Source organism: Acipenser ruthenus, chromosome 7 (genome assembly GCF_902713425.1).
Source record: "Acipenser ruthenus chromosome 7, fAciRut3.2 maternal haplotype, whole genome shotgun sequence".
Classification (NCBI taxonomy): Eukaryota; Metazoa; Chordata; class Actinopteri; order Acipenseriformes; family Acipenseridae; genus Acipenser; species Acipenser ruthenus.
The window spans coordinates 34,730,034-34,752,456 of NC_081195.1; the positions used below are offsets into that span (position 1 = coordinate 34,730,034).

At 38.6% G+C, this 22,423-nt stretch overlaps 1 protein-coding gene across 10 annotated transcripts in view; it reads left to right on the forward strand.

Moving 5' to 3' along the window:
• Nucleotides 1-22,423, forward strand: part of LOC117414964 (ELKS/Rab6-interacting/CAST family member 1) — a 374,494-nt gene that overhangs the window by 93,377 nt on the left and 258,694 nt on the right. For all 10 annotated transcript variants that reach the window (XM_059026821.1, XM_059026823.1, XM_059026822.1 and 7 more), the window contains 3 exons: nt 11,442-11,579; nt 16,363-16,503; nt 21,712-21,852. In XM_059026821.1, the coding sequence (XP_058882804.1) occupies nt 11,442-11,579; nt 16,363-16,503; nt 21,712-21,852 (420 nt within the window). The remainder of the gene's footprint in view (nt 1-11,441; nt 11,580-16,362; nt 16,504-21,711; nt 21,853-22,423) is intronic.

Genomic DNA, 22,423 nt, shown 5'->3' on the forward strand with positions numbered 1-22,423 from the left:
ACACATAAGCATCATCATAAGAATTGTGTTTTATCTTCTGCCGGTTGGAACAGGCGGTGATACGGTCCCTGATGAAAGTGGATTAACGTTGATTATGTTGTCCTAACAGACTATGACATCTGCCTGCCTCTGGACAATTCATGCCTGAAGAGATGATATTGAATTATGCAGGAAGCTCTTTTCCTTAAAGGTGCCAACACAGCTTTTTGTTTTCTATGCAGTTTTCAGCTTTCTTCTCCTCCTGATACTCAGTACAGACACCATGAAAAATAACATCACAGAACATGTTTGAACTGAAACCTTGCCACTGGACTGACATGTGCTTTGGCTTCGGCCTGTCTGGATGTGTTTTATGGAAGGTCTCTGCTGCACTGCAGGCACTTCTCTCATACGTGAACACTATAGTTCCTGTTTTATTGTATGTTCGATATCTTGCACTGCCATTTGTTCATCACCTGGTAACGCAAGCATAAAAACAAAGCATGGTGCCAAAGGCACATTCATGTCTTGTGAAATTTGTCCAAATTGTGGCTATTTTCAAACTTCAGTAACTTATCTCTGTTAACAACAAAATAATCAAAATAACAATGCAAATCCCATTTTGTTCATAATTGCTTCAATATAATTTAACAGGGCAAAATGGATTAACACTAGAAGGACCGGAGATATACTCATACCTAGAAGCCCCGCAGCAGTCTTTCCGACGGCTGTATTCAAAACACTGTAAATATTATAACGAACGGAGAAACAGTCGGATGTAATAGTGTTGTTTTTTCTTTTTTTTTTTTTTTATCGAGTACGTTACATAAACATCTGAAAAACCGAAGCATATATTAAATATATATATATATTATTAATTATACACACACACGAACATTTATTTTACAAATCAAAACAAGAAAATGTAAGTAAATAAATGTCTGAACAGACATCGGTTTACAACATACATATTTATGAAACTGAAACGATAGCAATACATTTTAACACTTTTCAACAGCAATCGGTTTATTATCAGATGCGCAAAAGCAACTGAACAACGTAGATAAATAAACTTAGAAGAAAACGTTTTACAGGAGCGCACAGCACAAGAAGTTATAAAAAAAAGTGTAATTTATTTTTCCTTTTTTCTTGTTTTTCGACAAAATGGTATTACTTTACCTTGAGTAAGATAATACGCTTCTCCATGGCGCCTTTCTGCACAGGGCACAGCTGTTTGAAGTTTTATTTTTATTGCACTTGCCAGCCTGCGTTGGCGTCTCTTGCGGCTCTCAGCGGGGTTGCCAGCTTCAGCTGTGGGGACACACTTGGCAGTTCCTCTCTGTTCCAAATGCTTTTGTAAAATATATTCTCTCCTTGGTAAATTCTTCTCCGTGCATTCTTTGTAAAGTACCCAGGAGTTGATGGCTGATAGGTCCAATACATTGTAAAACACCTGAACAGGCCACCGTTGGGAGCCAGCTTTCACTGAATACTTGCATGCCACCTGATCCAAACATCAATTCCATATTTTGTTGCGTTGTAAAACTCCACGGTCTCTGGTATTTATTTTCACTAGTCCTGATGCTAATTGACTGACCAAAGCAGCGCAGCTGGCAAGCAGGTGCCATCCTTTCAAAAGGCTGCTCCTGGGGCTTTTAGGTATAATGTAATATATCTCCTTTATTTCTGCACACCCGTGTTTCATGCTTTATGAGAATATTTAATACATATGGACAGAAAGGTACACAAACGCACAGCCCCATATGTGTTACACGACTGGAGAAAGTGACATTTTATAACCAAAAACCGCTGCGGGGCTTCTAGTGTTAAGTTAAAATACAAAAGGAAAGCAGAAGTTGGCATGATACTGGCCCTTGCCCTGCATCTAGCAGGTAAGGAATGATGTAGCGTAGTGAGGTAAAACCATCCCTGCTAATTCTGCCTTTCTATTATTATTATTTGAAAATAATCCCATAAGTCCATACATTCACCAGCACTCTATTGGGTGTGTTCCATTGATTTAAACATTGGCACCTCTGAATAACCCCACAATTTAAAATATTAAATTAGGACCCCTTGGAAACGCTATATGCTACAATTGCTGTGTCGGAATGTAGTGTATATAATAGTCACAAGGAGAAATGCAATCCCCTTTGCCTTTGACATCTGGAAGTTTATATAACATTCTAATTAACGAAGGATTCTGTGCTGAAAGCCAAGACAGAGAGACATCGCCCTGGTGCTCTGCCACTCACCTGTCAAGCCCTGCTGATCTGCGTCTCCTGAGATGATCTCTGAGACGTCTCATTTGCATTACTGAGCGAGGTGCAATCCACAGTATGCTTGGTGGCTTCTGGCACTTCACAGAACTTTAAGTCTTGCGATTCAGTTTTTTTTATACATATAATATACACAGTTTCATTTTTGCTGAAAAGACGCAAAACCTCACCCCAAGCATCAGTCTTGAATTATTCTGTCGTTTTTTTTATTTCCTTTTAAAATACTGTACATGGTATTTGAAATATTGCAGTTTAAGCATTTATTTTTTGTAAGTGGGTACATTTAGTGTAAATCCTTAAAGTATTGTCTTGTTTTATAATGATTATGATTTTCACCCTGTGTGTGAGAGTGTTGTGGTACAAGGCAATATATATATATATATATATATATATATATATATATATATATATAATATATATATATTTATCTTGTCAGTGTTTGTTGCAGATCATGTTTTTCAGTTTCTTTACAAAACTTGTTTTAACCCTAATGATTTTTTAACAAGAGTTTTGCAAAGTAACTATCAGTAACCAAACATACACATTCTAAATATCATATCAAATGTCTAAATGCCAAAAAAACACGAAATTACTGCTCACGTGATCAGTGAATGGTGAGAAGTGTCTTCATAATTTATTTTGATTGAGATGTGTATCATGATATACGACTAAAAACCACCTCATAGGTATTTCATTAAACATCATACATTCTCATCAGGAGCGGAATCAGTATTGCATTGTGTGCTGGATCTACTGGGACTTCAGTGTATGGTTCACCCCAGGTCCTCATTGCACATAAAACACAGAAACAGAAAAAAATATTGATTCACTTACCAAGAAACAACTAGTTGATGTGTGTATATATATTTATGAAAACTAGTGGGAGAAAGGTTTCGGACCTGCTTAATTATAATAAAGTAACGGATAAGGGAGGGTTACAGCAAACGAATATTTTTTTTCATTCTTATCAGGATGAGGATTTGGAACATCAACGCTATGTAATCAGGAGGGGGGGGGGGGGGGGGGGCTTGCTTTGATAATCAGTGATAAGAAGTGCTCCCGTCTGAAGCTGCTGCTGTCTGTACAGCTGTGTGATTTCTCTTCTCGGAGATCCTTCAGCAGCTGTCAGACGAGACAGTGTGGGGGACACGTCAGGGTCTAATGATGATTAATGAAGCCCTGGTTAGCCCTCCCTCCAGGAGGTGGAGGAGTTTTTTGCATTTTCTGCTGCAGAACACTTTTCTTTTCCCCTTTTTTTGTACAGTAGTTAGCTCAAATGTAGCAGCACAGGTGAACTTTTCTAACGTCCCTTTGATATTCCGTTTTGGCGTGAGAGATGAATATACAGCAGGTAAGGGTTAGACAGTTCAGTGCAGGATCCGTCCATCTGGATTCAACACTGTAGTTATAAAACAAATAAAGATTTAGTCAATACACTTTCATCACAGCCTGTATTGTCTTTACTGTAAGTAATAAATAACTATTGAACCCATATTCATTTTTCCAGAACGGTAAAAAAAAAAAAACAAAAAAAAAAAAAAAACTCTTACTATCACTCGCTGTTATTATCACCCTCCGCTTATTATCCCCACAGTGGAATGTCTTGACCAGAATATAATGGGAGTCAATGGGAAGAAGCTCCTGATGATAACCCACATTTATCAGTCAGTCTACTGATTTCCTGCCTGCTTATGATCCCTCTAGGAAAGTTTACACTTTAGAAGGCTGCATTTCTGTACATGTAGGTGACATGACATTCAACAAGACATTTGTACCGATGATTACTTTTGTAATTCATATAAAACCTAGTACTAGATTTTGAGTTCCACGGCAAAGGAGGCATATTTGTTGTATAGTACATTATCAACACTCAATATCAATCTTTGTTTTATTTAGCGCCTTTCATAGTGGACCACCATCACAAAGCGCTTTACAAGATACAGTAAAAAAAACAATGCATAATACATTAAATACAGTGAAAAACAAAGCAGAATGCATTAAATACAAGGCTAAGATGTGAACATTCTAGAACGTTGTGGATGCATATGTAATATAGAATCAGGAGTATGAGAGTTAAAAAAAAAAAAAAATTAAAAAAAAAAATTAAAAGTAGCAGAGACACAACAGCTAATAATATTAGGAGGCTGTGACTCTTGTGAATTTATTTTCTTCTTGCATTTAAAGCATTCATTAATTTGTCATTTTGTTATTTGTGATCTTTACATTAGTATTCTGGAAACTGGAGCTGTAAAACGCATTATAAATGTGTTCTCAATATTGCACTAAATTAAATGGACTCCACGATTCATTGTCATTCAGCTGAATGCACGAGTCAGTATTGTGTTAAAGATGATTACTAGCAAGCCTCTTGTGGCCTGGCTTAGTAATATGAACAGTGCTCTTATTGCTGGCATTACTGTGTAAACTTACTGTGAGATTTTTAAAATGTATTTCTTTACTTTTATTAGATATATTATTTATTTTATTAAATTAAGCACTATTGTTATGGATAGAAAACAAATCCACCCGATATGCAAGATCTACATGTATTTCATTATTGAATTCACCCCATTACAACAAAAACAAGTCCCAGTTCTTAGTTGTGTGTCATAAGATTTAACCAGTGAGAACCACTTCATCACTAAAGCTAAATGTGCAAGCAATATATGCTTCTACATGTGAAAACTGTTGTCCAGGCAGTAAAATAAGTAGTGATCCATTTGAGGTCTATTTTGGCTTGAAATTTATAGTTTACACAAGGTCTTGCTTTTTTATCGTCAGCCCTCTTTAGGCGGAAACAAGCGACGATCGTGTTTCTTTTTTTCTGTGGAGTGAGATCAGCTAGCTGTGCTGCCAGTCAGGGGCGACACAGAGGACAAGAGGCAATCCTAGGATTGGTAGGATCATCAAGACAAGATGCAAAAAAATGATTATGGTTTTCTCACGTCACTGGTGAAGTGAGTTAATGGTCTCAGCATCACAAAGCCACTGCCAAATCGGCACCAGGACTAAGAATAGTATTATTATTATTATATATTCATGAATTTACGGTTCGTGAATACCATTACAATATGTATAAGGGTATTTAACATCTGTAAATACATTAACAATAGTAAAGTGTAATAAAGCATACTGACAGCATGGTAAAGCATAGAGAAGCATTGTAAAAATAGTGTGGTAAACCATAATAATAATAAACATGGTAAACTATGGTAAATGCGTAGTATAAAATGGGATGATTGATTTAATCTTGATCCGATTCTGATGGAAATGAACATGTTGTCTGATTTCAAATCACTTTCACATCTGGCTTGGTGTCAGGTGGAAACGTGCCAGAAGTTGTTTCTTGCTAGTTTGGTATTGTCACAATTGTGTGATTCCTCTTCAACCTTAACCATTTCAGAACAGGTTTAACATGGGCCCGATATGCTCATATCGGATCGTTTTCTAAACAAAATCTGCCAAGGAAATTATAGCAATCTATAGCTGTATTCTCCTCTGTTCCAGCCACTGTTTAAGTCGAATGAGTTATAGTGCATCAACGCAGCTAACATCCAGTAGTGGAATATTGAAAACTGTGAATTTGTGAAGGGCCCTTATAAAGTGTAGTACATTTTACTGTCAACATGGTCTAACCTGTGAATTAACTACTTTCTTGAATTATCGAACCGTGACATTTCCTTGCAATAATGCCAGGTCACGCTTTAAGGACCGTTTTTTAGTTTATTAACTGTTAACAAACATTGTTATTTTTTAGCTAAGGGTTAGGGTTAATAAAAACTTGATTTCATTTATTAAACAGTAAGAATTTGAACCGATTTCAAGCATGTGATAACACTGGGTATTGATTATCCATAGGGCTCTGGTGTTTGCAGTTTTAGCTGGCCTATCATATATATTATGAACCAACAGTCAACAGAAAATAAATAATGTACATTAACATTTATCTGTTAATGTTAATAAACAAAAAAATGGCCCTTTAAATAAAGCGTGACCGTTTTTTTTTCTGTAGGTGTTGGTAGTGGAGCTGTTGAGAGTTTACAGATGTACAATCCTCGGATCGTTACTGTGATCCAGGCAGCAAAGGTCTAAAGAGGTGCTTTTTACACCCCCTCTTGTATCAAAGCAAAGGAATGCCGTCCAAATCCCTGAACACATTTGAAGCTTTAAGAATTTCCTTATCTGCTAAATGTTTTTTTTTTTTTTTGGCTCTTGACCCCCTAACATGCCAGAGAGCCTGGAGTTATCCACAGAATTCGAGAACGAGTAAGTGAAAGGAGCAGAATTCCCGTGGAGCGAATGGATGTCACATGATGTGTGTTTTTATTAAAAGCAGGGAGGGGGGCGTACCTCCCTCAGGGCTAGTAGGTGGTGCAACGGGCTAATTCATTAGCTTCTCATTCCTATCGCCTTCTACTTTTTAGTGTAATTGTAATTACTGTAACATAATTGTAATTGAACAAAAAAGCACTGTAGTTGTAAATGCAATTTCAGCAAACAATTCAGCTGTAATTGTAATTATAATTATAATTGACTCCAACATTCAAAATACGCTGCCTTAAAGTGGTATGAGCCACCATTAATATAATTAATACACACAGTTTGAAGCTGGGAACTGTTTAAGGTGCCATACTATACATACTCAAAATGAGTTGATATAAATGCGAGAGCGATTTATTTATTCTGTATGTGTGTCCATTTGCTAGTTTTAAATCTCTAGTTTAAATATGTATCTAGGGCCTCCCCCTTTACTGTACACTATTCTAGCTGCTTAGACTATGTAAAGACCTTTAAACAGGGACTCGCAAACTTAATGTATTTTAAAAACCGGGAGGATTTATATTATTATTATTATTATTATTTATTTCTTAGCAGACGCCCTTATCCTGGGCGACTTACAATTGTAAGCAAATACATTTCAAGTGTTACAATACAAGTAATACAATAAGAGCAAGAAATACAATAACTTTTGTTCAAGCAAAGTACAAGTGTGACAAACCAAAATTCAATAATACAGCAGATAATAGTGATAGTTACATCAGGATATGATTAAATAGTGATAGTTACATCAGGATATGATTAAATACAAAGTACTACAGGTTAAACACTTGGCAGATTACAGTATTCTGAAGTACAGGATTAAATGCAGTAAAATAGGGGGCAGATAAGAGCAAAATAAAGCACATTTACATGAAGGGTGATAGTGTCCCAGGATACAAACAGAGGAGTTCTACAGGTGCTGTTTGAAGAGGTGAGTCTTAAGGAGGCGCCGGAATGTGGTCAGGGACTGGGCAGTCCTGACATCTGTAGGAAGGTCATTCCACCACTGCGGAGCAAGGGTGGAGAAGGAGCGGGCTCTGGAGGCAGGGGAGCGTAGCGGAGGTAGAGCTAGTCTTCTAGTGCAGGCGGAGCGGAGAGGTCGAGTGGGGGTGTAGGGAGAGATGAGGGTCTGGAGGTAGCTGTAGGCTAGTACAAGAGTCTTGAACTGGATGCGAGCGGTGATCGGGAGCCAGTGGAGCGAGCGGAGTAGTGGAGTAGCGTGGGCGAAGCGAGTCAGAGAGAACATCAGGCGGGCAGCAGAGTTCTGGATGAGCTGGAGCGGACGGGTGGCAGACGCAGGGAGGCCAGCCAGGAGGGAGTTGCAGTAGTCTAGGCGGGAGAGTACCAGGGCCTGGACCAGGAGCTGGGTAGCTGTTTTATGGGATAAACAGGAAATACTTGGTTAATCTGATACTGTCATAACACAACTTGTTCTTGGTTAATCTGATACTGTCACAACACAACTTGTTACACCCAGTTTGAGAACCCCTTCTTTAAGCCCTGTAAAACACATGTCATCCATACCATGTAGCAATACTGAAAAATATATACAATTCAATGACAAACGTATCAACTAGAAGTCTTCCTGTGGCCAAATGTGGTCCTCCACATTTCCACCTGGCTTCTCTGTGAAGCTGTCTGGTTGAAGAGCGAGCAACATCTCATGAAGAGAGCAGTGAGCAGGAGACTCTGAGACTGTGCCCTGTTCTTAATTGCTTAACCAATCAAGAGGTTTACCTAACTTCCAATTCCTGTAAAGTTATGATTTAATAATTCTGATATTAATTAATATGACATTTCTGAGACGGTACTGACCTGTAAATTTTATACATATTCAGCTGATCCTATTTTTAAAGGTATCAAAAAAAAAAAAAAAAACTGTGTAGTACTTTCTTGTATGTGGACCAGCGTGACTTCTCAGATGCTAAAGTTATGAGTAATAAATCTTTAATATTATATTACCAAAGTATATATATATATATATATATATATATATATATATATATATATATATATACAGACATGCTCAAATGTGTTGTTACCCTTACAGCTCATTGAAATAATGTTTCATTCCTCCTGAAAAGTGATGAAATTAAAAGCTATTTTATCATGTATACTTGCATGCCTTTGGTATGTCATAGAATAAAGCAAAGAAGCTGTGAAAAGAGATGAATTATTGCTTATTCTACAAAGATATTCTAAAATGGCCTGGACACATTTGTTGGTACCCCTTAGAAAAGATAATAAATAATTGGATTATAGTGATATTTCAAATTAATTAGTTTCTTTAATTAGTATCATATGTCTCCAATCTTGTAATCAGTCATTCAGCCTATTTAAATGTAGAAAAGTAGTCACTGTGCTGTTTGGTATCATTGTGTGCACCACACTGAACATGGACCAGAGAAAGCAAAGGAGAGAGTTGTCTGAGGAGATCAGAAAGAAAATAATAGACAAGCATGGTAAAGGTAAAGGCTACAAGACCATCTCCAAGCAGCTTGATGTTCCTGTGACAACAGCTGCAAATATTATTAAGAAGTTTAAGGTCCATGGAACTGTAGCCAACCTCCCTGGGCGTGGCCGCAAGAGGAAAATCGACCCCAGAGTGAACAGAAGGATAGTGCGAATGGTAGAAAAAGAACCAAGGATAACTGCCAAAGAGATACAAGCTGAACTCCAAGGTGAAGGTACGTCAGTTTCTGATCGCACCATCCGTCGCTTTTTGAGCGAAAGTGGGCTCCATGGAAGAAGACCCAAGAGGACTCCACTTTTGACAGAAAAACATAAAAAAGCCAGACTGGAATTTGCTAAAATGCATATTGACAAGCCACAATCCTTCTGGGAGAATGTCCTTTGGACAGATGAGTCAAAACTGGAGCTTTTTGGCAAGTCCCATCAGCTCTATGTTCACAGACGAAAAAATGAAGCTTTCAAAGAAAAGAACACCATACCTACAGTGAAACATGGAGGAGGCTCGGTTATGTTTTGGGGCTGCTTTGCTGCGCCTGGCACAGGGTGCCTTGAATCTGTGCAGGGCACAATGAAATCTCAAGACTATCAAGGCATTCTGGAGCCAAACGTACTGCCTAGTGTCAGAAAGCTCTGTCTCAGTCGCAGGTCATGGGTCCTCCAACAGGATAATGACCCAAAACACACAGCTAAAAGCACCCAAGAATGGATAAGAACAAAACATTGGACTATTCTGAAGTGGCCTTCTATGAGTCCTGATCTGAATCCTATCGAACATCTATGGAAAGAGCTGAAACTTGCAGTCTGGAGAAGGCACCCATCAAACCTGAGACAGCTGGAGCAGTTTGCTCAGGAAGAGTGGGCCAAACTACCTGTTAACAGGTGCAGAAGTCTCATTGAGAGCTACAGAAAATGTTTGATTGCAGTGATTGCCTCTAAAGGTTGTGCAACAAAATATTAGGTAGCGGTCCCATCATTTTTGTCCATGCCATTTTCATTTGTTTTCTTATTTACAATATTATGTTGAATAAAAAAATCAAAAGCAAAGTCTGATTTCTATTAAATATGGAATAAACAGTGGTGGATGCCAATTACTTTTGTCAGTTTCAAGTTATTTCAGAGAAAATTGTGCATTCTTCGTTTTTTGTGGAGGGGTACCAACAAATTTGAGCACGTCTGTATATATATATTTTTTTCCCCAAAGTAGCAAATGCAGTGTTGTAATTCAGTTCATCGGCAGTACAGATTCCATTATCTAAAACTCTTTGATAGATTGCATATATGTATTTTTAATAAAATTGTCTGGCAAAAAGTGATCCATTTAATCTTTTTCAAACATTCTGCTGTCTTTTGTTTAATGTGGTCAGCAACTGATTTGTGGGCACCCGGCACTGGGTTAAAATAATGTTTTATAATGGAATTACTGGATATGTTTCAAGGCATTCCCTAGAAGCTATTAAAAAAAAAAAGAAATGCTAACTATTAAAGTTGGGTTTTACAAATCTGTGGTTTGATACACACCATTAATGTTAAGACTTTTTATGGTCCTGCATACAACGTATTCAAAATGTCCCACTAATACTAGTGGTGATTTACTTGTTATTTCATGATCCCACGTATAGAAATGGCATAAACATAACCTTCCAACTAGTGTTGGCACAGATGCATTACTGCAGCACGAGTGGGGTGTGCTTCCCTTTAGCCCACTGCTAACTTGGTATCGCATAATAGATAATCGTCTCCTCTGCAAACATATTCAAATTATAACCCCACTCAGACTTGCTCACAAAATATCTTGGTGTACCTAACTAGATAATGGGCCCATCTTCAAATACATGCAAAAGGTTTAAATGATCAAAAACAAGTACAAATAAATACCGGTAAATACTGCAGAACAGGGTGCTACATGCATCATAATATGCAGGTGATTGTCTATATTGACTACTTTGTATGTTGCATAATAAGACCAAATGGTCATTTAACGATGGACTGTTTTGTTAAAAAACAAAAAATTAAATCAGCTGGTAGGGTATTCATACCAACTTTATTCCTTCAAGAGCCATTGGTGAACTATGGTGAGCTCTGTTGTGCTTTTGTTCTTGTATCACTGTACAAATGATACATACTTCTATGATGAGATGATATATCATGTAAAGAACTTGTCACGAATCATTGCTACACAATTAATTGTTACACCGCTAATGTGCTCCACTGTGACCCACTGTGGGCACTGTGGTCCCTCATTCAGAGGCTTCTATCCATATGCTGTCAAATGTGATTTCCTTTGGCTATCGTAAAGAAAGTATCACAATTGATGGATCTGCGATGAATCGATACGCCATTGTTTGCTAACATACTGCTCCTGGTGTCCTTGTTCTTTTGGTTCCTGTGCAGATCGAGAACTTGCAGGAGCAGCTCCGGGACAAGGAGAAGCAGATGGCCAGCCTGAAGGAGCGGGTGAAGTCTCTGCAGACCGACACCTCGAACACGGACACCGCTCTGACCACACTGGAGGAGGCGCTGGCTGAGAAGGTCAGTGCGCCACACCTGAACCTGGGATAACCCCGCACTGGGCCATTCTGATGTATTTCGGGATCATGTCAAATTAAGAACCTACCTTATCAAATCTCCCTTATCAAGTACAGCATCGTCAGAGTCTCGGGGAAGACAATCGGGCATGTACAGCCTGGAGTGCTGGTTCTCAGCCCATCTAGCAAAAATCAGGCTTCCCTGAAGCTTTTGGCCATAACGCCTCCAGCACTGCTGCATATTTTTAATTTTATTTTAAAAGCAGTTGATACTGATCACAGTGATTTCTATGGCCACCACGACTGTCTGCCATGTTGTCCTGTCTGTCTGTGTCGTTTTCAGTGATGTACAGTAAACCCCAATATTAGAAGGTCTGGGTGGGCGAGATGGATTCTTCCTAATGTGTGGACATGAAAGCTACGGTACTTTGAGTCAAAATCAGAGAACTGAACTAAACTCTTATGTTCCAATGCACAGTCTCTTGGCATAGGTTTAGGTTATATGGGATCTCGGGTATCCAGTGCAACTAAAAGGCAGTGCCTCCTGGATTAAAACTTGATAAACAAAAGAATATTAAGAGAAATGTAAGGTGACGCAAAATGCTTACATGACCACTACAGAAAGATGCACTGCTTTGGCAACAAAAGACGAATAGAAACACTGTGCTGTTGGATGTGCACATTATCATTTGCAGACATGTAGTCTAGATGCCTGAAGAAACTGTATGTATTTACAATTTGATTTATTTACAACCAATGTATTTAATCTTATAAGCACTGACAAATAAGTACAATCATTAGAGTTTTATATAGGGACAATTCTGCCTGCCTTACCCTTTCACATCAGCCTGAAAGGGCAACATGTAAGTGGACTGAGAGCTGCTGTAACGTACATTCAAGGGTTAACTGAATTATTCTCCAAGTACAGAGTAGACTTGCAGTATGTAGCAGCAACCTATTTTTTTGGTTGTTTTTAATTGACCTCAGTCTGCTGTTACCATCGTGAAGGGGGAAAAAAGGTTACATTTCATTGCTGATGATATAAAATAACAACGATGAGTGTGTCAGCAAAAGTGACAACTCCAAGCAGTCTGAAACCCTGAGAAGAACCAGTGTGCTGCTGCTGTTTTTGCCAATACACACAACTTTAAAGTATTACCTGTGCTCACTGAAGCTGGAGCACTGTAGACCTGAGACCTGTCTGTCTCTAAAGGACTTTCCATTTCTCATGCCAGTGCGAATATTATTATTATTATTATTATTATTATTATTATTATTATTATTATTTATTTCTTAGCAGATGCCTTATCCAGGCTGACTTACAGTCGTAAACAAAAATACATTTCAAGGATCACAGTACAAGTAATAATACAATTAAGAGCAAGATAAATACAATGACTTTGGTTCTAGCAAGTACAAGTATGACAAAATACGATTCAATAACAGAGCAGATAACAGTGTCAGTGATAGTTACATCAGGATATATAATATCTGTCAAGTGTTATTTAATACTACAGATTAAATAACACTTGACAGATTACAGTACTCTAAAGTACAGGATTAAATGCAGTAAAAATAGGGGGCAGATAAGAGCAAGTAAAGCGCATTTAAGGAAGAATAGAAAGAACTCCCTTTATCTTTGTTTGCAGCTGGGCTCTTAGGGCAAAACAACCTAATAATAATAATAATAATAATTTTAAAAAATAATGTATGTTTAAAAATAGTCTTTCAACGTCATAAGAGGTAGCCACCGAACATTTATAAACCTATTATTATCCATTACATCTAAATAATAAAAAAACAGGGAAAGGAAGCTGATATTAATGTATTTAATCTGTTTATATAGAACCTGTTGTGGTTTAAACATTATATTTTGTCATTGATATTCTGACACTTGACACCTGAATTATAAATTATAGGCTGCTAATATGTTCCAAAGGGGGATGCGGTGTGTTTAATAATAATAAAAACAATAATGCAGCAAATACTACTACGACGACTACTACTACTACTACTACTACTACTACTACTAGTAATAATAGATAATAATACAATTATAATATAAATAACAGCTAATAGTTTTATTTAAAGGGGAAAAAAAGATCCGAACAAGAAACACAGCATTTTTAAAACTGAAAATCAAAACAAAAGGGACCTAGAAGCTTGTAAGCGGGGAGTGAACCTTTGCATCGACGCGCACAGCCCTCCCTGCCGGTGACAGAGGAATGCATTGTGCTGTCAGCGGGATCGAGGAGGAATTTCATGAACATTATACTGCGCTTGACCTGGTTTCAAACAGAGGTGCCGTGGGGTCGCTCCCCTCTGTCACGTTTAATAAATGCCATGTTCTGGTATTCCAGCTCTGTGTGAAATGCAGGGAATGTTTGAGGTGCTGATAGCCCCCTATTGTTTGGATTCATGCATGTGAAAAAATAAGCTCTTTCATGTAGTCTCCTTGAGCAGGGTGACTGCACCTGCAGGCAGGCAGGGTCGCCTGGATGTGGGGATAAAAAGCTAAAATATTGCACGGCTCAAACCTCATTCTTCCACTTAGGAACAGAAATATGTACTAATTTAATTGTATCATTAGTGTCATTACACACATATCCCCAGTGTCACACAGCAGGGGCGATTATGTCATGGGATGAAGGGTTATGTAAGTTTTGATGTAATGTATTTTCCTCTTCACTATTTACGCTGGTGATTTGACGTTGATGTGGCTTTCCTTGTATTCAGTCGCATGAATCGTTACTCTTTGTAAAAGCCATTCCTGCTGCCAGTCCATTCTAGAGCCAATGTTACATTTTCCATAACTATACAACACTCAACAGCAATATATTTAGAAATACTAAAATAAATGTTATAATAACAAACATTTCGCCTACAAGTCTTCAGTGTTTCATCCCACACATTCTGAAAGTATTGGAACGTATTCATCTTGCAGAGGTGTGACTGGTGCTAGTTACAGTAGGTCATGGGCAGTAAGCAAGGAATAAATGACAATTCTGGAAAGAAAAGCTAGAAAGAAATAAAGATAGCAGCTACACAGCATTAGTGAACAGATCTGGTTACAAATTTGGGGGGGGGTAAAAATCAAGCTCTCTCAGGACTAAACCTAATCAGGACCCCTTTTACAAATACTCTCCTGTCCTTTTGCATAAGGGGTCCTGATTAGGTTTAGTCCTGAGAGAGCTTGATTTTTACCCCCCCCCAAAATTTGTAACCAGATCTGTTCACTAATGCTGTGTAGCTGCTATAAATCAGAGATACTTTCTTGTGTGGTAAATGGAAGTTAATTAAAATATATATTTTGTTAACATGTGTCATTATTTTTTAATTCTGAAATTCTCAAAGAAGCTTAAATTCAGTTTTGACTCAGTCTTTTTCAGTTTCTAAATGCATTCACAGTTTTTGATTAGTCAGTGGAATTTACTCCTTTCAAAACAAATAGAAGTTAATTAAAGCTAATCACTTAAAGAATACCCCCCCCCCCCCCCCCCCCCCTCCCCATCATCTTTAAAGCAACTCTAGGGCACGGCACATGCATAATTTAATACGAATAGAGGTCAGGAACGCTACAAAGCGGGGTCAAAGTTGAGTGCAAGACTTTGCATGCCAAGTGAACCCCACAGCTGTCATGGGGCTCAGCTTTGTTTTGTGAACAGAGACTTGTTCACTTTTCTAAAGGCTTTATTACCATGCATGCATGCCGCTCCGGAATGCCTTCCCAGCATTTTATTAGGCAATAGAACCCTGATTGGAGTGCTTTACCAGCTAGGAGAGGTAACCGTGCTGGGAAGGTTGAACTGACAAGGTCAACTACCAAATGCTGGATAATCAGGGTATTATTGTAATAAGAAATGGGTAAACCGTGCTGCTGCTGTTGTTGTAAACATTTCAAATCAGTGGTTTGGCATTCCTTGTTACCATCTATCGAGTACTGCACAGCAAGGCTTCCTGATTTTGTTGTGTTCTTTTTTTGTTTTTTACACCTATGATTGCTTTTTGAGAAGTTAAGCAACTTCTAAATATATCTATATATCTATATAATGTTCCAGGAATTTATCTTTTTATTTTATAAAAAGAAAAAAGATAAATACAATTGCAATAAATTAAATGTCAATATCATGAGATGGATGCAACAGCATCTCACCTGCTTCTATTTGCTGAATGCCATCTTTTAACAACCAGTCTGACCTGTAGCTGTAGTAAAGCCCTCTGTATACTAAGGGCGTAGAATATAGAGTTGTACTGAAACAACAAGAAGCCTTAAGTTCTCTAGTGTTTTTATTTTTTTTAAACACATTGAGGGACTCCTAGTTGAATGGTTTCCCATTTTAAAGTTTCCTTGGATAAAGAGGTCTAGCAATTTAAATAAATCATAATAATATTACTACTACTAATAATGTAGTTTATTTTGTAATGAGTATGCTGCATGGAAGCTGAGTGGGTCTGTGCATATTATTATTATTATTATTATTATTATTATTATTTATTTCTTAGCAGACGTCCTTATCCAGGGCGACTTACAATTGTTAAAAGATATCACATTATACATTATTTCACATTATACAGATATCACATTATACATTATTTCACATTGTACAGATATCACATTATTTTTACATACAATTACCCATTTATACAGTTGGGTTTTTACTGGAGCAATCTAGGTAAAGTACCTTGCTCAAGGGTACAACAGCAGTGTCCCCCACTGGGGATTGAACCCACAACCCTCCGGTCAAGAGTCCAGAGCCCTAACCACTACTCCACACTGCTGCCCGCAGGAACGCATCATCGAGAGGCTGAAGGAGCACAGGGATCGGGACGAGCGTGAGAAGACAGAGGAGATTGACAGCAACAAGAAGGAGCTCAAAGAACTGAAGGAGAAGGTCAGCCAGCTGCAAGGAGACCTCTCCGACAAAGAGGTGGGTGCAGCACAGCACAGCATGGCACAGCAAGGCACAGCACAGGCAGGCGTGCCCCACCTTGGGTACAGGAGCAAATCACAGATTACCCCTGAAATATCCACAAAACAATGCAACTGCATCTACTGCAACTCCCAAACCATTAGTCTGCTACTATCTAACACATTAACAGGGATAGAATTCAGACTCCTACTGCATGGCAAATTCTCTTATTCCAGGTCTTACTACGAGCTTGATTTGCCACAGTGTATAGGTAACAAATCCAGCAGTGTTTTATTAAACTCCTAGGAAAACCATGAATGGAACAAGCTGCTAAACCATAATGGGAGTCTTATTTCCATCCCTACATTAAATAAATAAAACCTGTCCATCCAACGCTGTTAATTCTGAAGATTGTTCAGTATATTTCAATGATCCTACATCTGCGAGAGAGGGAGCAGTCTAGTGTCTTGACTCTGTACCCATTGTATCATTGGCCTCAGCAAGGGGTATCCAACCATATCTGCAGAAACCTGATCAGTTTCTGAATCCCTCATGAAGGAAGAAGATGCTAGACTAGAGACAGCATCCCTCCTCATTATCAGCAGGGTCAGCAGCACTAGCCTTGCCACAGCATCTCTGCAGCTTTGATCTGCCTTCCACTACCCTGGACAGCCATTGTACAGCAGCAAACCTCTCCATTATCAGCATGACCTGTCCATAGGGGAACGCTGGCTTATCTGGGGGTGGGAGGGGGTTTATTTTATCCTCCTTTAGTGTCTTTGATCATCCTGTTCAGAGCTCTCACCAGGCTGCTGCCGATTGGGTAATTCAGTCCAATTTAACAGACGCCAGTCCTTTTCTTATCCCAGACAAGAACAAGAAGCTACAGGAAAAACAGCAAAGGGGTTGGCCATTTAATAATTGGACATTTTAAATTGGGGGGGTGAAATAAATCAGAAACTTTACTAAAAATGTATATGAAAAATAAACTAACTCGCTGAGAGATTGCATTCAGTGAAACCTGTGCTTAAAGCATTGTCTTCCAGCAGCAGGCGAGGATAGGTCCGTACAGGCAGCCCCCAATTACAGAGAGCCCTGCCAGGGGCAGTGTGTTGGAGGAGAGACAGGAAGATCGATTCCCTGCCCTTTGCATGCAGACAGCAGCTTCTCCCGCTCGGGCCACGCCACGCATTGTGATTCAGGAGCTGACTGGGGCCCTGCTTGTAAATGTCGACCGTTTGATATGGAAAAACACAGCAGCTTATAAGAGACAGCTGGGAGGTCAAGTGATTTAAATACTGTGCTAAACCTCCCCCTCCCCATAACCTGCAGCAAACTGAGAAACTATCCTGGATTTAATGACTAGTGCTTTGAATTACGTTTTGTAGAATTTTCTTACAGGTGTCTTTGTGATAAATTCTAACATTTTAAACTATGGAAAAGCCAAGTAGACTTACATTTTAAAAAGGTTGTTAAAGCAATCCAAGTGGAATCCTGGATACTCTAAAAACAATCCAGCTGTGGTTTCTCTGGTGGGGTATATGTTGATCAGATCAACCCCATGTGTCAGCTCCTTAGATTCAAATCTTAATTATTCCCAGGGGTGGTGATAAGACTCCCATTGCATAGCAGTTTGATCCATTCCTTTTTTTAGTAGAATTTTAATAAGACACTCCTGAGCTTGTTACTTATACACTGGGGCTAATCAAGCACATATTAAAAACTGGAATGGGTGAAACTGCTGTGAAAAAATGTTATTTCCACCCCTGATTATTCTTAATGCATATTCCAAACCTGTATATTAAAGAATAAACTGTTGAATTGCATAGTAGACAGTCGATTGCACAATTAACAGCCATTAACATTTTAAATGGACAATTAGGTCAAATTAAAGGCACGCAATTAAAAGGGCATTTTACAGTGTACATCATTAAAAATTGAGGTCTTGAAATTAAGTCGAGGCTTTTGTTTGGAAAGATTCAGCGCTGTGACTGGAGGTAGGTCTTCTTTCTGCATTCCACACTACTGAAGAGGTGACTTCTGCAGCAACACACACCTGCCATGAAACAAAAATATTCTTCCTGTTTATTGAAAATGATATATTTTAGAAGTACCTTAACACATGAAATTCCAAAATATGGATTTTGCATGCCATTTGTCATATTTGATCAAAACAAATGAGAATTTGCATAAATGAATCTTTTGACAGAGTAAACTCCATTTAATATTTTTTTGGGGGAGATATCTGTCTTGGAAATCGCTGTGTTTAACCCTTGCTTCAATCAATGTATTACTATTGGCTGTCTTAACATTGTAACAAAGTGTGGGGCACTGTGGTCGAGGGAAGATATATAGGGCCGTGTATAATGCGCAGCCTGTACCCTATTTAAAACATAGCGAAAGGAAAATGTAGACCTGCAGGTTGAGGGTTAAAAAGTCCAGAACGAGACTGACAATCTGTCAACCAGTGTCCGAACTGTCACAACATGCAATATGGGGACTAAAGGGGACTAAAGCTGCCATAGCCTTGCTATGTTTCTTCTGCAGCATCCCTTAGCCCACTTGCAAGTTAATGCTCATTATATAACTGTGATGTAATGCTCATATTATTGTGATGTAAAGCTGGACTGAGACCACCAAAAGTTCATTCACACCGGCCCTCCAGCAGAGGTGCAGAAAGGTGAGCCACGCTATTTACCTGGTGCAGAAAGATGAGCCAGTGTAAAACTGTACTGGGTTAGGGTTCGGGCTTTTTAAAATCTTAATCTAAGTATTCATATTCTCTCAGCTGGCCTGCCTCTGAAAAGCCTGGCCCGCCTTTCTACACTTATGCCAGCCCTCCAACTGATGTGATATTGAAAATAATATATATATATATATATATATATATATATATATATATATATATATATATATATATATATATATATATATACACACACAGTGCCTTGCAAAAGTATTCAGACCCCTGACCAATTCTCTCATATTACTGAATTACAAATGGTACATTGAAATTTTGTTCGGTTTGTTATTTTAAAACACTGAAACTCAAAATCAATTATTGTAAGGTGGCATTGGTTTTATGTTGGGAAATATTTTTAAGAAAAATAAAAAACTGAAATATCTTGCTTGCATAAGTATTCAACCCCTGTGTTGTGGAAGCTCCCCGTTTTCACCGATGAAAGAAATTGCCCTAACGAGGACACAATTACCTTACCATTGGCCTCCACCTGTGAACCATTAAAGTTGCTGTCACATTTTCTGGATAAAAACCCCACTGTTGAAGGATCATTGGTCAGGCTGTGAATCTGAAGGAAAATGAAGACCAAAGACCATTCTACAGAAGTTAGAGATAAAGTAATACAAATGCATAGATTAGGGAAAGGTTACAAAATAATATCCCAGGATATCCCAGTGAGCACAGTTGGATCAATAATCAGGAAGTGGAAGCTGCATCACACCACCCAGGCACTGCCAAGAAAAGGCCGTCCCTCAAAACTCAGCGCTCAAACAAGAAGGAGACTTGTGAGAGAAGCCACAGAGAGGCCAACAATCACTTTGAAGAAGCTAGAGGGAGTGGAGTAATGGTGCACCAGTCAACCATATCAAGAGCTCTGCATAACACTGGCCTGTATGGGAGGGTGGCAAGAAAGAAGCCGTTACTCAAAAAGTACCATCTGAAAGCACTTCTGGAGTTTGCCAGAAAGTATGAGAGTGACCCAGCTGCGATGTGGGAAAAGGTTTTGTGGTCAGATGAGACCAAAATAGAGCTTTTTGACCAAAACTCAAAGCGCTATGTGTGGCGCAAACCTAACACTGCCCATGCCTCAAGACACACCATCCCTACAGTGAAGTATGGTGGTGACAGCATCATGCTGTGGGGATGCTTCTCATCAGCAGGGACTGGGCATCTTGTTAAAATTGGAGGAAGAATGGATGGAGCAAAATACAGGGAAATACTGCAAGAGAACCTGCTTCAGTCTGCTAAAAAACTGAAGCTTGGGAGGAAATTCAGCAGGACAATGATCCCAAGCACAAGGCCAACGTAACATTGGAATGGCTCAAGAACAAAAAGGTGAATGTCCTACAGTGGCTCAGTCAAAGTCCTGATCTCAATCCCATTGAGAATCTGTGGCACTATTTGAAAATTGCGGTCCACAAGCGTTGTCCAACCAACCTGAACAACCTGGAGCAAATCTGCCAAGAAGAATGGGCCAAAATCACTCCGACACTGTGTGCAAAGCTGGTACATACTTACCCCAAAAGACTTAAAGCTGTCATTGCAGCGAAAGGTGGCTCTACCAAATATTAATGTGTGGGGATTGAATACTTATGCAAGCAAGATATTTCCGTTTTTTATTTTTCTTAAAAATATTTCCCAACATAAAACCAATCTCACCTTACAATAATTTTGAGTTTCAGTGTTTTAAAATAAAATATCAAACAGAACGAAATTTCAATTTACCATTTGTAATTCAGTAATGTGAGAGAATTGGTCAGGGGTCTGAATACTTGCTGTTTTGAAGGCAAAGGGTGGTCACATGAAATATTGATTTGATGTAGATTTTTCTTCTGTTCACTCACTTTGCATTTTGTTAATTGATAAATATAAACTATTAACATGTCTATTTTTGAAAGCATTCTCACTTTACAGCATTTTTTCACACCTGCCTAAAACTTTTGCACAGTACTGTGTGTGTGTGTGTGTATATATATATATATATATATATATATATATATATATATAATATATAATATATAAAAATCCAGATCAGCCTTAGCTGGACTCACACTTGTGACCTAGATTTGAAAGGCTTCAATTTGTACTGCCAATCCAATATATATATATATATATATATATATATATATATATATATATATATATATATATATATATATATATATATATATATATATGTGTATTTTCCATATACACTTAATATTAACATTCATTATAGGAACAATGCAAATGTCCTGAGCAGTGGTGGGCACAGGAGTTATATGAGGGTTAATGCAGCTGCAAATATTAAGAGGTATTCCTAAAAACAACTTGCAAGAACAATACCCTGCCTCCATCCTATTAAATCTCTTTAAAAACACATTGTCTCCCTATAGTTTCCATTTGAATACTAATATGTGTTACTCTGTCTGAGCCATCAAGTGGCCCAATTTAATTTATTTTAAAGTTTAAAGCTCCCTTTCTTACACCCCCTCCCACTCCCCCAGACTTCTCTTCTGGACCTGAAGGAGCACGCCTCATCCCTGGCTTCTTCTGGCCTCAAGAAGGACTCCAAGTTGAAGAGTCTGGAGATAGCGCTGGATCAGAAGAAAGAGGAAATCCTCAAACTGGAAACACAACTTAAAAAGGTAATGTTGCTGTGCTAATGTGGGAACCACTTGTCATCAGATTAAAATTCTGTTCCATCTGAAGAGCGGAAGGCACCAGTTGTGTTATTCACTATATCAACCTAAGCTAACCAAGCTAGTTAACCCAGGAGTCCAGGCCCAGACTTGTGGGGTCCTTGACCATTTGGTTTTAAGGCCACACTCTCTGAAGAGATGGCAATACGTATTAAGTTAAGATTTACTGGAATTGTTTTGGTAGCTCTGTGTACTTTAAATTGGTGACAGTTCATCCATGGAGATAAGGATTGAAAATATTCCCCTAATCCACGAGAAGAAATCAATTTGCCGTCTCCCTGAGGGATATGAGTAAACTCCCCAGCCACTGAGCTCTGATTCCTTGCCGGGAAGATGTCTTCATTGCAGCAGGTTGAGGGGGAGTGATGAGTGGAAGCAGAGTGTGGGAACACCCGTCCTGCACTCGATCACACCGCAGGAGCAGAGTAATTCGTTTTGGCAGGGAGACGTTGTTTCTGTAAATGCTGCAGGCGGCGGGCCGGGCTCTCCGAGGCTGCAGGGAGGTTAAGGGTGAACA